The 15000-nt window shown below is 49.1% G+C and overlaps 1 protein-coding gene across 1 annotated transcript; it reads right to left on the bottom strand.

The window, feature by feature from the left end:
- Nucleotides 1-3808: 3808 nt before the first annotated feature.
- Nucleotides 3809-8340, bottom strand: GPR50 (G protein-coupled receptor 50). The gene is made up of 2 exons (XM_065916963.1): nt 8154-8340; nt 3809-5328 (listed from the first exon to the last, which is right to left on the bottom strand). Exons 1-2 carry the CDS (start codon nt 8338-8340, stop codon nt 3809-3811), a joined length of 1707 nt encoding a protein of 568 aa, XP_065773035.1.
- Between the last annotated feature and the right edge of the window lie 6660 nt (nt 8341-15000).

Here is a 15000-nt window from a genome sequence, read left to right on the forward strand (position 1 = left end):
GAACAGTGGTGATGATTGCACAACACTGGGAATGTATTTAATGCCACTGAACTGCACACTTAAAAATGGCTGAAATGGTAAATCTTTTTAAATTTATATTTTTGTTGAAGGATAATTGCTTTACATAATTTTGTTGTTTTCTGTCAACCCCCAACAAGAATTTGCCTAGGTATACGTATATCCCCTCCCTTTTGATGCTCCCTCCCAAACTTTATGTTGTATATATTTTATCACTATTTATAAAAAGAAACTGGACAAAAATATATGGTGCATGTTTCCATTTATATGAAGCTCTGCTGCTGCTGTGGCTAAGTCGCTTCAGTCGTGGCCGACTCTGTGCGACCCCAGAGACGGCAGCCCACCAGGCTCCCCCATCCCTGGGATTCTCCAGGCAAGAACACTGGAGTGGGTTGCCATTTCCTTCTCCAATGCATGAAAATGAAAAGTGACAGTGAAGTCTCTCAGTCATGTCTGACTCTTCGCGACCCCACGGACTTCAGCCTACCAGGCTCCTCCCTCCATGGGATTTTCCAGGCAAGAGTACTGGAGTGGGGTGCCACTGCCTTCTCCAATGAAGCTCTAGAACAGGCAAAATTAATGTTTAGTGATAGAGGTCAGGATGCTGTTTGCCTTTGGTTAGAGTAATGACTAGAAGGATGTAAAAGGAAGCCTTCTGGAGGGTCAGAGTGGTCATTACATGTATGTATACCTGTGTAAAAGCATTGTCAAATTTTCACTTTACAGTATATGCATTATATTTTCATTTGAAAAGAAAGTCAAGAGGAGTAGAAACTGGGGAAAACAGTCATTTAAAATTTGCTTCCATTTCTTTATCCCTTGTTCCTGGAGACAGGCTCACCTGGAGGCAGATTCTCTCTTTGGGGAAGTTGGTAAGATTGGCCCTTTCATTACCACTTGTGTAAAACCTGAAGCTTTGCCTTGTCCTGGGGACAGTTACAAAACACTTAAACCTGACTGCAGAGATTCAGTGTCTTGCCTTGGCCACTCATGGTGGGCATGGCTAGTTAGAGATATGTTTACAAGGCTTCTTGACTTTGGGAGTGGAGAGGAACAGAATAAGGGAAAGAGGGGTAGAGAAAAATGTTTCTTGGCTATGTATAAACTGGAGGCACCGTGCTTCAACTGATGCTTGTTCCCATGGGAGTAGATTATGGGGGTGGGGGTGGGGAGGCAGGAATGATGAACACATCTTGCTGGTTAGCAGAGTGTCTGAAGTGGCTGCTTTCATGAGACTTTGTGAGACTCTGGGCATAAGTAGTGTTGCCAGGCACCTCAGAGTAGAGTGTGAAACAAGGTTGCAAAAAATGCCAGTAGTTTTTTTTTTTTTTTTCCACCTCTCCTGTCACCTCTCAGAAGCCTGCACCCAGTAGGGAACATCATGACCCATCACCCTCGGTTTGAACACTTGCAATATTACCCAAAGCAAGCTCCTTGAGTTACATCAGACAGGGAGAATGAGGAAAACATGAGGCGGGGTGGGGGGCACGTGGTAAGAGACTGCAGAGCAATTTGTGAGCACTCAAGTAAGCATCCTTTTTGCATATCTGGGGATACTTGGCAGAAATGTTGATACAGAATTGGCCTGAGGTACAACAGCAGTCACTCTGTTGGGGCTTGAACCCCTGTAATTTGGGCATCAAACATGAAGATGACCTCAATTTATACTTGCAGTCTGATTAAACATGGATGGAACAACTACATAGGTATGCATAACTCTGTGAGTCTATGTATATGTGCATGTTTTAATGTACATGTTCTTAACCAAAATTGATATCCTACCATGTATTACTTTGAATCCACTTTTATTTTTATAGAGTCATGTGTTTGGGCCATTACCTTGTCATTAGAGATTCTTTTGAGGCTATGTTCCTGAGGCCAAGGAGGCTTGCCCAGTGGCTGGGGTCTTGTCACCTAACTTCCAGCCATCCTTCTGTCCCACACCTCTGTGCCTGCCCCCACTGGATCATGGCCTCTGTTATTTAGTCCCAGCAGCCTGTAGAGTTGTGACATAATTGAGGCCCCACTCGACTCCTTCCATGGGGGTAAAAGAGGACCTATTTTCAGAAGCCTTGACAGGCAAGGTCCAGGAGTCCCAGAGCAGGTAGGTCATGTTGTCCATTGCCACCACATTAGTGAGAAGAACACACCACACCCAGGGAGCCCTCCTCTGCCCCCACCACACCCGGACCAGCTCATTAAGCCACACAGCTGTGGAGAGAGGGGTCATGTGATTCACCCTGGGGTATAGCAGAGAGACTGCTTGCATCCAAGTCTCTTGGTCCCCCAAGGGGGACGCTTTTCCACCCACCTCTTAGCCCTCCCCATAAGTAACTCTGGTGGCAGAAGCAAATTTATCCACAAATCACACACCAAGGACACAAAAATGCTTTTATTTAATTGCTAGCACAAATACAGAATTGAATTAAGGCAGTATAATACATTTCCATTATCCTTACAAACGTCTGTACAATAAACTTTGCTTTAAGTGCTGATTTGAATCAATAATTGAGATTTTCATTAAACAATGTTTTCTTAAATTCTAGAGAAAAAAAAAAAAATCATTCCCTGGGCTGCGAACAACTTAATGCTGTGGATCACAGAACCTCCACCAAGGTGGTGGGCTTGGCTGATGCTGGCAAATATTCCTCCCCACGTCCCTCCACACTCCCCACCACAGCGAGGAGGCTCAGAGGGACATGGCAGGAGAGAAAGGCTTTTAGAGAGGCACTCGTTTACAATTTCAGGCAGTACTCCATTCACTTCTGGCTACCAGTTATGACCTCAAATTCCCTTTTGAATGAAAAAGAAAGGTGTAAAACTGACTACATAAAAACATCAAGATGTATTAAAAAAAATCTCTAGGATAAAGAGTAGTTGTGAATTATAATACTAAAAGCATGACATAAATGATCTTAGCAGCCATAAATTTGGATTTGGGCAAAAACTAGCTTATGGATGGATTTGTTTTTCTGGAACTAAGTGAAAGAAAATCCTGGCAAGTATTGAAAAAAGGTAAGCAACCACAAATAAATAATGTAAAAACATCTCATCATTTACATTCCTGTTTGACTATAAGAATCAGCACCAACATTTGCATTTTCACAAAATAGAAATGATTTGGTGCAGCCATATCCTTCCTTTTGCCATTTGATCTCATAGGCATGAATATTTATTTTAGTAAGATCTTATTAAGTGTGTTCTTCAGATATGGGTCATAGTTTGTTGCTGGAATTTAGAAAAACTTTTTCAAGTACTTGTACTTTATCGCAACTGCCTTTCGGACTGCCGTTAAAAGTACAGTAAAGAGTTACACACTTAAACACATAAAGCTTGAAGGAAGGCTTTACCATAGCGCACCTTTACCACTGAGCATGCGCTGCTCCCCCACCCCTCGAGGAATGGGAGAAGAAAGCAGGAACAAGGAGGAGGAAATGAGAGGGGAGAATGGGTTACACAGGCATGGGGAAAAATCAAAGTCTACAAGTTCAAGGATCACTGTGGGCTCACAGTCAATCCCAGGAGGAAAGGGAAGCTCAAAACAACAGAAGTCAAATGTGAGGGAAATTTGGTATCTCTAATAGCAAGCGCACACACTCACACTTTTTCCGAGTACATAATGTAAAAGAGGAGTATGCCTGAAAAGGTGGGTGAAGGGTCTACAGTGTCTGTGAGTCCATGCCCACGTGTGTCTATCTGTGTGCAGATTCACTAAGCTATCTCAGTGTGCATTACATATGCTAGGCAAACTTAAAAGTGGGCCATTGCCTAGCCACCCCAAGAGCAGTTTTTACAGAGCCATTTCATCAGAATCAGCGTCAACATCAATAAGCACAACCTCATGGTAATCAGTGGTGACCACAGTGGGCTCAGCAGTGGCAGCAGCAGCAGCGGTAGGGTCCAGCAAGCTGGCAGCAGAGTCAGAGGAGTCACTGGCAGGGCTGGAGGTAGGGTCAGAGAGGTCAAAGATGTCACACTCTAGGTGGCAGGAGGCTGCAAGCTCAGAATGGCTGGCAATGACAGGCTTAGGGTGGCTGGTGGCAATGGGCTCGAGATAGTCAGGAGTGGTGGGCTCAGGGTGAATGGTAGCATGCTGGGTGTGGCCAGTGGTGGGTTTAGGGAAGCTGGTGTCAGGGCTGATGGTAGTCTTGGGGGGACTGGTGACAGGCTGGGGGTGGCTGGAGGAAGGCTTGAAATAGACAGAGGAAGGCATGAAATGGACAGAGGTGGGTTTGGGATAGACAGTGGCAGACTTGGACTGGCCCAAGGCAGACTTAGGGTGAGCAGAGGCAGATTTGCGGTGGGCAGAGGCAGACCTGGAATGGCCAGAGGCTGGCTTGGGGTGGCCAGAGACATGCTCAGTTTGGCCAGCTGCACCATGACCAGGTAGGGGAACATTCCGGACGCTCATCGGTATTTCCTCCACAGCAGGACAGGCACGGGCACGGTCTTGTTCACGGGCTTGTGTGCGGGCATGGGTACGGGCACGGGCATGGGCTTGGGCCTCCTGCATCTCACGGACATCAGTGAGGAGGCCAGAGAGGAACAGGACAGGATGCCGCATCGCGTGGAAGATGGTCCAGTATTCTCTTCGGAAATTCTCATTGAGGACACCATAGATCACTGCATTGAGGCAGCTGTTGAAGTAGGCTATAAAGTAGGCTGCAAGATAAACCCAATTGGGGATCTTGCCTGCCATCTCCTTCGGACTGACAGCCACGAGAACAGTGAGTGCATTGATAGGGCACCAGCACACTGCAAAGAGGAGGAAGATCACAAACATGGTTAGAAAATTTCGAACCTCAGCAAGCTGATTGTCCGGGTTCTGTCCAGCCGGGTCACGGGCCGCCAGCACTTTGGTCCAGATCTTCACGTAGCAGAAGCCCACTATGAGCAGAGGAAGGACAAAGTGGATGCAGACGATGGTCACAGCAAAGGCGGGGTTGTTCACATAGTTAAAGATGCAGGTGTAGGTGCGAGGATCATACTCGATGGTGCCAATGTACATGTTGGGTAGGACAGCCAGGACGGTCATGATCCAGGTGACAGCCAGATAAATGCAGGTATTGCGCACACTAAAGATGCGCTCATACTGGAGGCTGTGGCAGATGTAGCAGTAACGGTTGATGGCGATGGCCATGATGTTGAAGATAGAACCGACCACGCTCAGGCCTGTGATGAACCCCACCATCTGGCACTGTAACTTGCTGAGATCCCAGCCGCCAATGGCCATGGCATGTAGCATCAGAGGATAGGGGTAGACGGCCACCAGCATATCAGCCACAGAGAGGCTAACCACAAAGACATTGCCTGAAAAACATGTATGGGTGGGGGGCAGGGGGAAAGACAGAGAGGAATAAATGGTTAAGTTTCAGAAATATACAAATGTAAGCTGGAGGGAAAGGTCAGCTGGAGTGACAATTTAGAACTCTAGAATTCTTTCAAAGAAATGCAGTCATGTTTTTATTTTTAGTTACAAACATGTCCCACGTGGTTTTGATGCACAAGCAGGTTCAAGCTCCTGTCCTTTCACCAAGTTTTTTGTTTTATTCTTTCCCTTCAGACAATGTCATGGCTGCTTTGGGAAAGAAGTGAAGTTACCACAGAATGAGCCTGTTGGGAGGAACTTCACACTCCCCCACACATGGACAGACCCGCGGAGACTATTTTAAACAAAAACAAAATGTAAACTTTGGGCAAGGGGGTTAGGAAGGGAGCATTGAGTGGTAGATGGAGCTGTCCGTTGGAAACAGGCTGGAAGGTGGGGATGGAGGCGTGGGAGGGAGTTTGGAAGACTGTCAGGAAGTCTCAACCTCGCCTACCCCAAAACATAAATTTGCCCCCTGCCTTCTCTAACTTAAATCACTGCATTTACAACAGCAAACGCGCCTAAAGAGAACTGCCTGAGAAAGGGCATTAGGGGCCGTCCTTGTCTTAAGCTGTCTTTCCCAGCGGGATCGGACAAGAATCTCAGACCTAACCTTGTAAATACTTACCATTTCCCAGGTAACCTAACTGTAAAAACTGAGGTGCGTGCGGTAGGAAGGCCCTATAAAATTTTGTCTTGAGAAATAGTGAGCAAGGAGGGGGAAAAAATCAGAAAAATCTCTGCAAGTATCAGCAGAAGAGCCTGCTCCTCGCGCGGCCCGGTGCAGAGCCCGGGCATCAGCACGTTCGCTCCCCTGCACACTGGCTCCGGGCGCCCGGCCCCAGACTTTACTGGAGCTAAACATGAAATGGGGGAAGGGGAGACATGCCCCCACTCCTGTTTCGTAGGGTGGCGATAGGAACGCTGTTTGTAAAACCTGTAAGGTCAAAGTGCAGGCGCCGATCCCTTTTTCTGGGAACACCTCATTGCTAATGAGAATTGATTTGGCAAAATACTGCACTTCATCTTGGACTGGGAGAAAATGAGCACTTTTAAAAAGGCAAAGGAATGGCTCCTTCTGCCCGCTTCCACCCACGCTGCTAAGGCGGGGCCTCTGTGTTTCTACCCAAGACGTTCTTTCTAGGGTTTTCCCTCAAAGTCATCAATTCGGAGAAGAAGAGAAGCAAAGACTTAAAAACAAAACCACGACAACCAAAACACCTTTATTTCAATTATAGAGAGAAAGGAAGGAGAAGAAGGAAAGAAGAGAAAACGGACTTTGCAGGTGCGTTCCCCCCTGGGGCGCTCCAGCTTTGGGCACCTTCGGACCGCACTGCTGGGGTACAAGTGAGATGCCAGTGGGCGGCCCCGCGCCTCTGGGGGACAGCGGAGAAATCAGACACACCCACCGATCAGAGTTTAAAAGAAAACTTCTCGTGACTGTGCCGCTCTGTGCCTCTAGAAACTTGTATTTCTCATTCCTCGTCCAAGCAAAGTAATCTTGCAGAGATTGGCGCCCTCCTATCCCTGGCACCCCTCCGGCCTAGGGACTGTCGGTGCCCATCCCCTTCAGATCTCATCCCCTTGCTCCCCCCTGCCCTCGGGCCCCAGCCAGTCAGGATCTAGGCGGCGGAGACCCTGGGCGCCGCCCCCTCCCTCCGGGAGCCGGAGCAGGGTTTTTGGGCCCCTTCGCCCCTCCTCCGCCTCCCCTTCCCAAAAGTCCTCTCCGGCCCAACCTGCAAATGTTGCTCTCGGCCCCGTCGTGTCCGCCGCCCCCGCCCCGCTCACACAGCGCCCAGCAGCCTCCTGTACGGTTTCCCGGGCCGGCTCGCAGCCGGTCCCCTCCCTTCGGCACTGGTGAAGCACGAAGGGAGTCTCGATCTGCGCTCCACCCCATCCCAGATCCCCGCGCTTTGCAGTCTCCCTGCGGTCCCCCACTATGCCGTCTGAGCTCTCGCTCAGCCTTCCGGCGATCCTCATCGGTTCTGCTGTCTTCTGTGCCCCCAGGACGCCGAGTTCCCAAACCTTTGCGCCGCCTCGTCCTGCGACCCCCGACATCCCTCTTACAGACTTCGGGATCTCCGCCGCAGCCGCTGCCACCGCCTGCTGCACCCAGCCGCCCGCTCGCCTCTCTCTGCCGTGCGCCCTGGGACGGGCGGACAGAGCTCGGCTCCGGTGGGCTCAGACCTCCCTGATCCACGCTCAGGCTCTAGGGGTCTGCGCTCCGCCGCCCAGGAGCCGCCCTAGAGCCACAGGGCTGCGGCGAGCGGGGGCTCGGCCGGGCTTGGGCTCCACCGCCGCCGCGCCGCGCTCCGGCAAGCGCCGCCTCGGCCGCGGAGAACTTAACTTTACCCGAGCGGGTCGCAACCCCGCTGCTCCCTCCGCGTCAATTCCTCCCGCGCTGCCTTGGCGCGGCCACCTCTGCGGCATCCGGCTCGGCGTGCTGTCCCCGGGCGGCCGCTGGACTCTCCGCTTGGGTGCTGGCTCCCTCTGCATCAGGTCCCCGACGGGACAGGGCTCGGCGGTCTGCCGCGCACCGCGGGGACCTGAGATTTGCACTTGGACGCCCAGAGCTTCTCCGAACGTCAGCAGCCTGGAGAAACTCTAAGTTGATGAGACCTCCCCCAAGGCAGAATATCACCACCGCGATTCGCCAGGACATGGGAAGCAGGGCCGGCCACACGTTCCCTATTCCAGGCACCCAAACTAACACCCTAGGGGTTGCAAGTGGCTGCACCGTGGGTAGGGAGAAGGAAGGGGGTCTTACCAGAATTTCGGAGCTTCTTGTTCTTCGACACAGCCAAAATGACCATGGAGTTGCCGATCAGGTCTACGACGATGGTGATGACCATTGCACAGAACATAAAGACGATTAGAGCCGGTGGGTAGTCCGGTTGTGGGAGTTTGCAGCCGATACAGCCATATGGGGTAGGGACCGCCAGGGTGCGTCCCATGTTGCTGCTGAGGATCGTTAGGTCCTCCCAGCCAGGTCCGGACAGCGAACACCTGCTCTGTTGCTGGGAACAGCTTCGGGAAAGCTGCCACCCGTGCGAGAGTCAGAGAGCAAATGACAGCATTCCCGCCCCTCTCCGATGAGCTTTTAAAGCCTCAAGAGGCGGCTAGCTCCACCCCAAACCCCTCCCCCCGACCAATCAGAGCTCCCTGACCGCCCCCTCTTTGATCTCTAACTGGTTTTGGACAAATCCAACGCGAGGTGTCGTCTTGCTTCCGACTGCCTTGTTTACGCTTTGCCTCTAGCCGCTCCCCCTCCCACCACGGTCCCCAGGTACCCTGCGTCGTGACCGGCTCGGAATCCACCTCCCCTCCCCGCATCAGCCACTGCGCATCCGTTTCTAGCAAGTTCTCCCTCCCTCTTCATACGCAAACACCCTGGCACAGCCCTGTAGATTTCAGAGCAGGGCAATAGAGTCCCTCTTGGGGTCCAGGGCCAACCTAAACCAGTCTGAAGCCCCTAACAGAGTGTGGAAGTCAGCCAGTGGCCCCTTGAATCATAGATATTCACCCCTGCAGTGTCCTTGAGAGGCTCATTCCATCCTATTACTTTTGCCTGTTCAAAGCGTTCTGTACTGTGTGGGAAGCAAAGGACAGCTGCTGCCGGCGTCTTCCATCCCCAATCTGCACCCCATTCTCTAGAGAACTTATCCCTACTCCGGTGCCTGGCAGGAGCTGGTTGACTCCCTTAGTGGCAGCGGCGGGTGGCCACTCAGTCCAGTCACAGACTTGTGTTCTCCTTAAGAAGATGGTCCCTACGCCAGGCTCTGGGAGCAGAGTTTGTACTCTGGGAGTGAGGGGAGGTCGATGGGAGTCGCTTGCCCCCAACTCTGGGACAAGTGAGAGTGTGAGCTCATCCTTTCCCCACTGCCTGGTACCCTGGAGTCTGCTCTGGGAGGAAGTTAACCCGGGGTGGGGGGGGGGGAGGAGCCCTTCTCTTGGACTGCCACTGCTCAAAAAGAAACCAGAGGCGAGCGGCTCCGACTCCCGTTTCCTCTCTAGGTGCCCCGCACGCTTAACCAAGTGGCGCGGGGTGCTTGATGAGCTCCAGGAGCTATGCCGAAACGGCGGGACAGGCGCGGAGATGCCGGGCTGTGCAACCCAGAAGCCCCCTGCAGACCAGCGCCACCCCCCCCCCAGGCATAACTCCTCTTGGTCCTTTTTCCTTTCGGGGGTCTCATTTCGGCCTCAACTGGGTCGGGCCGACCCCTGGCCCCGCGGATCTCCCTCCCCCGGAGTCACAGTTCCCTGCGGCGCGCCCAGGCTCTCGGAGCGCAAAGGCCACGCGAAATCTAAGAGGTTCGGGCTCTATATAGGGGCGAGATTCGGATAATCAGTCCCTCAACGACCTTGGTCTTGGGGGTAGATTTCGTGCCAGCTGCTCAAAGTTACGACTTTGATTGAAAAGTCTCCCAAACAATTTCAGCAAGCACCTTGAAACTTGTCCCAACTTGGCTGCAGTGGTTAGAGGGGGTTGCACTGTCCCGGAGCGCCACCATCTGGATGGTGGGGGGCGGGGGGAGGGGGAGAAGGGCTTGGGGAAGGTTTCCGCGGAAGACTTCAACATTCAGGGACATTTAAGGGAACGACAGACGCGACTGAAAAAATCAAGATCGCATGCACCTTCCTTAGCTGAAAGGTCGAAACTAGTAATGTGTCCCCTTGTGTGTTTGAACATGAACCCCTCACCTGCATCCTGCGCACCCTGAGAAGGGAATCTGCAAGAAGAACAATCTTCCGCCTGGAGTCTCTTCTCATTCAGAATCTCACTGCTCCGCGTCTCCTGGAGCCCCGGCCGCTCCGCTCGCAGTCAGGGCCAAACTTAGCCAGGATTCGCGATAACCGCAGTCCCCCAACAGGCTCCGATGTCTCCCCTAGGCAACCGTAAGCTCCTAAAAAGAGGCCAAAGCTGAAAGCTCATCCGCACGGTGAAGTCGTTTGTTCACATCCGGCTGCTGATGCAGGTTCCCCAAGGGTTTAGATTCTTTTACTTGTAGCAAAGAACGGTTTTTAATTCAAGTAAATAAAAAATTGAATGAAGAAAGAAACCAACATTCTAATGACTTAAGGCACTGGAGCGTTCCCTACCATACCCACTGCCCCCCTCAAAAAAAAAAAAAAAACTTGTAAAGGGAGCTGGCAAACTGTTATCCAGTGCACTGTCCTTCTGAGATCAGATGGCCCCAGAGCTAGTGGAGGCCCAGAGCACTGGGGATTCTAGATGGACTGTGGCCTAGACTTCCTGAATGAGCAGAACAGAGGGTCACCTGATACCTGGCCCCTGCCCCTGTTCCAACACGGCTTGATCATGACCTCACGGGGCTTGGATGTTTCAATACCAGACAAGTGGAGGAGGCAACGATTTTAAAAATGGGGGAAAGAGAATTCTGCATCTGGTTAATTTTCTTATTTTTATGAATTATCTTAACAAAAACTTCTGAAAATAGTTCCCATCCTAAGAAAAACAGATGGATATCAAATCCATTATGTGGATACCTATGAAGAACAAAGCCAGTCAGGCTCTGAAAGGGTAGGACAAGCTCCATGTGCAATTATATTGAAACAGTTAAGGGGGGAGATTTTTACTGGGTAGAAGGCAATGTATATGGTTTATTTAAGCTTCCAAAGGATTTTGAATTGTGTCTTTCTAAAAGACCTGCTAGGAAGTGCTAATAACTGAAGATGGAGAGAAACAATTTACTGGGGATTTGCAAGCTATTAAGATATAGATTCAAAACAGAACAGAACTTGGACATTCCCTGGGGATCCCAGGAAAACCTTGCAAACCCATATGGAGGTTGGGAAGCTTCGAGAAAACGCAACAGATAGCAGACAGAGAATTGTATGGAGAGTTTGCAGTCCTGGAACCCAGCGGCGTCCCAAGGTGATCCTTTCCCTTAGGTCACTTATTATGAGATTAGGGAGACTACATAGTCACCCAAAGGACCCCCAGCACTGAAAGCTCAGACATTCGAATCGGAGGTGGTGCCAAAGGGCATTCTGTATGGAAGGTAGATATTAAAAGATTTCCCCCCTTTTCTTGTTGATACAGAAACCTTTCATCTCAGCCTCCACATTTCTCATCTTATTTAAGGTTTTTTATTAAAGTACACTTAATTTACAAGATTGTGTTAGTTCCCAGTGTACAGCAAAGTGATTCAGTGATTCATAAGTGTTCTTTTTCAGATTCTTTTCTATTAAAGGTCATTACAGGGTATTGAGTATAGTTTCCTGTGCTATACAGTAGGTCCTTGTTGTTTATCTATTTTATAGATAGTAGTGTGTATATATTAGTCCCAAGCTCATAATTTATCTCCCCTCTCCCAAATTTCTCATCTTTTTAAAACTGAAGATCAGGGTGGGACTGGCAGTCAGGGTGGCAGCTGGCAACTTGGCATTCTCCTTAAAAAGTGAGTGAAAGCAAGCGAATGATTTCTTTTTTCTGCACACACAAGGATAGTGCCACATCTTCAAATCTCTTATTATGGAGGCAATGGCAGAGGTTACCTTTCATCATACTTCTAGGCTCTCTGTTCACCCTCCAGTACTATAATGATACCTCACTTGTAATTAGTGCCTTGTAAGTTAAAATAAGCACTTTATACTTTTCAAAATCCCATCAGGAATATATTCTCACAGCAATGCCACTTAACAGGTGGGGAAACTGAGGCACCAAGAGGAGAAAGGACTTCCCCAAAGCCATGCCAACGTTAATGGAGGAGCTCAGGCTTAAACACAGGCCCAATATCCTCTCAGCCCAGGGCCTTTCTCCCACAACCCAACTTCCTAAGATAGTGTTTTGCTCTGAGACTTGATAGGGTGGGTTCTGTGTTCTCCTATTTGTTATTGTTCGATTTTTGGTTTGATTATTTTTATTGAGATACATTCACATACCATATTCACCTTTTTCAAGTGCACAGTTGAGTGTGTTTTCTGTACAGTCCCTAAGGTGTGTGACCATCATTACTATCAATATTGAGTTTCAGAACATTTTCGTCCACCCAAAAACAAATTCTGTATCCATCAGCAGTCCCTCCACATTGCCTCCAACCCCCCAGCTCCTAGCAATCACTAATCTGATTCGTGTCTCATATACATATAATCATACAAAATGTGGCCTTTTGTCTCTGGTTACTTTCCCTCAGCATAGTGTCTTCCAGGTTTTCCATGTTGCAGCATGTATTAGTGCTTCATCCCTGCCTATGGCCATATAGTATTCCACAGATGGAGAGACCACATTTTGTTTATCTAATCATCCATCAATGGATCTTTGGACTATTTCTGAAGTGAAGTGAAAGTCACTCAGTTGTGTCCAACTCTTGTGATCCCATGGACTATACTGTCCATGGAATTCTCTAGGCCAGAATACTAGAGTGGGTAGCCTTTCCCTTCTCCAGGGGATCTTCCCAACCCAGAGATCAAACCCAGGTCTTCCACATTGCAGGCGAATTCCTTACTAGCCGAACCACAGGGAAGCCTATTTCTACTATTTCTACTTTTTGACTATTATGAGTAACGCTGCTATGAACATTTTGAGTTTACTTTCAGCCCCCAAGCAACCACTGGCCCAAGAAAGACAGGGGGCTTCTGAGTGCCAGTTCACACCTCCTCTCTCACCCTGGGAGGGTAGCACAGCCAAGGACTGGGAGCCTCCAAACTCCTCTGACCTTACTAGATCTTATGCTGAAGCCACATGAGAGCATTGATCATCGATTTAATGTATGAAACGTGGCAAAATGAGAATTTGGGGCAAACCCAGTAAGAGTGAAAATGTCTTTCAGTTTGAGTACAAGCAAAACATAGTCCATTTGTTCCTGAACCTTTGGGGGGTGTCTTATCTCCTCTTGGGATGGTACACAGCAGTCTGGAAGGTGCTCACTACATCTAGTCCCTACTACCCCCACCACTCCTACCCCAGCACCAAGCAGATGCCCGAAGCATGGAGGGCATTGACCCAATTCTTGAATATGAAAACAAGCTAGGACCCAGCTCTGCCACTGGTCAGCTACATGAGCCTGCACATGTGACTTAGCCTCTCTGTCTCATTTCCTCAGCTATAAAATGAAAATAATAATAGTACCTCATAACTCATCCTAGAATGGATGGGAGAGTTAAATGAGACAATATATGCAAGCACTTAGAACACTCTCAAGAATGGAGTAAGCATTCAATAACCACTAGTTTTTATTCTCCTTATTCTGAACGTTTCTAATACTCTATAAGCTCTATTTGGTTACACTTCCATAGAGGACAGAGGCTCTTTGAGACATCAGAGACTCTGCCCTCAGCTGGCTCTTGCCTCTAGGCTCTAATTCCTAGCAGAAACCACCCAATGGGCACTTACCATCATCCCAGTCCACCATTACATGTGGCAATATGTTAGATGGAAAGGGACATACAGAGTGACTCGTCTTTTCACTGGCACCTGAGATGCACCACTGATAGGATTTGTGTATTTTCCATTAGAAGGAAGAATCAGATTTCTTTTTTATTAATTTTATTGGAGTATTGTTGCTTTACAATATTGTGTTTCCACTGTATAACAAAGTCAATTGGCCACCAAGTTCCAAGTGAAAGTCATTCAGTTGTGTCCTCCTCTTTGCAACCCCATGGACTGTAGCCTGCCAGGCTCTTCTATCCATGGAATTCTCCAGTCAAGAATACTGAAGTGGGTAGCCATTACATTCTGCAGGGGATCTTTCCAACCCAGGGCTCGAACCCAAGTATCCCACATATATCCCCCCTTTTTTGGATTTCCTTCTCATCTAGCTCAGCACAGAGCACTGAATAGAGTTCCCTAAGCTACACAGTAGATTCTCACTGGTGGTGGTTTAGTCGCTAAGTCATTTCCGACTCTTGCCATCCCATGGACTGGGAACATACTGGGCTCTTCTGTCCATGGGATTCTCCAGGCAAGAATACTGGATTGCCATTTGGAATGGATTGCCATTTCTTTCTCCAGGGGAGATTCTCATTAGTTATCTATTTTATACACAGTGTCTCTAGTGTATACATGTCAATTCCAATCTCCCAATTCCTCCCACCCTGCCTCCCCTCTTGATGTCCATATGTTGGTTCTCTACATCTGTCCATTTCTGTTTTGCAAATAAGATCATCTATACCATTTTGTAGATTCCATATATATGCATTAATATACAATGTTTGTTTCTGGATTTCTTGACATACTCCATGGAAGATGGTTGGTCCAGAGGCAGGTCAGATCTGAAGCCCACAGTGGGCTGAGGAAGCTGGGTTTTGACAGAGCATGGGACCAGCTCAGGCTGAGGAAGGTCTAGTTCCAGATCAAGGGTGGGCTGCAGGACTCCAGGGGCAAGACTGGAATCTCAAAGGATTTAGGCAGGAATCAAGCCACTGGAAAGGGGAGCCAGCCAGGTCATGACATCCACCAACTCAGGAGCAGTTTGGGGCAGGAGATTTGTTTTCCTAAACAGACTATGTCTGGTCACATTTACATTACCAACTTGGAGACACTCTTCAGATTTGTTAAATGAACAAGAGAATGATTGTCCTCTCCAAATCCTCTAGGCTTAATTCATCATGGCTAGGACCACTTTATCTTCCCCCCTGGTTGAGTCATTAGA

The sequence above is a fragment of the Muntiacus reevesi genome, chromosome X (assembly GCF_963930625.1).
Source record: "Muntiacus reevesi chromosome X, mMunRee1.1, whole genome shotgun sequence".
NCBI lineage: Eukaryota > Metazoa > Chordata > Mammalia > Artiodactyla > Cervidae > Muntiacus > Muntiacus reevesi.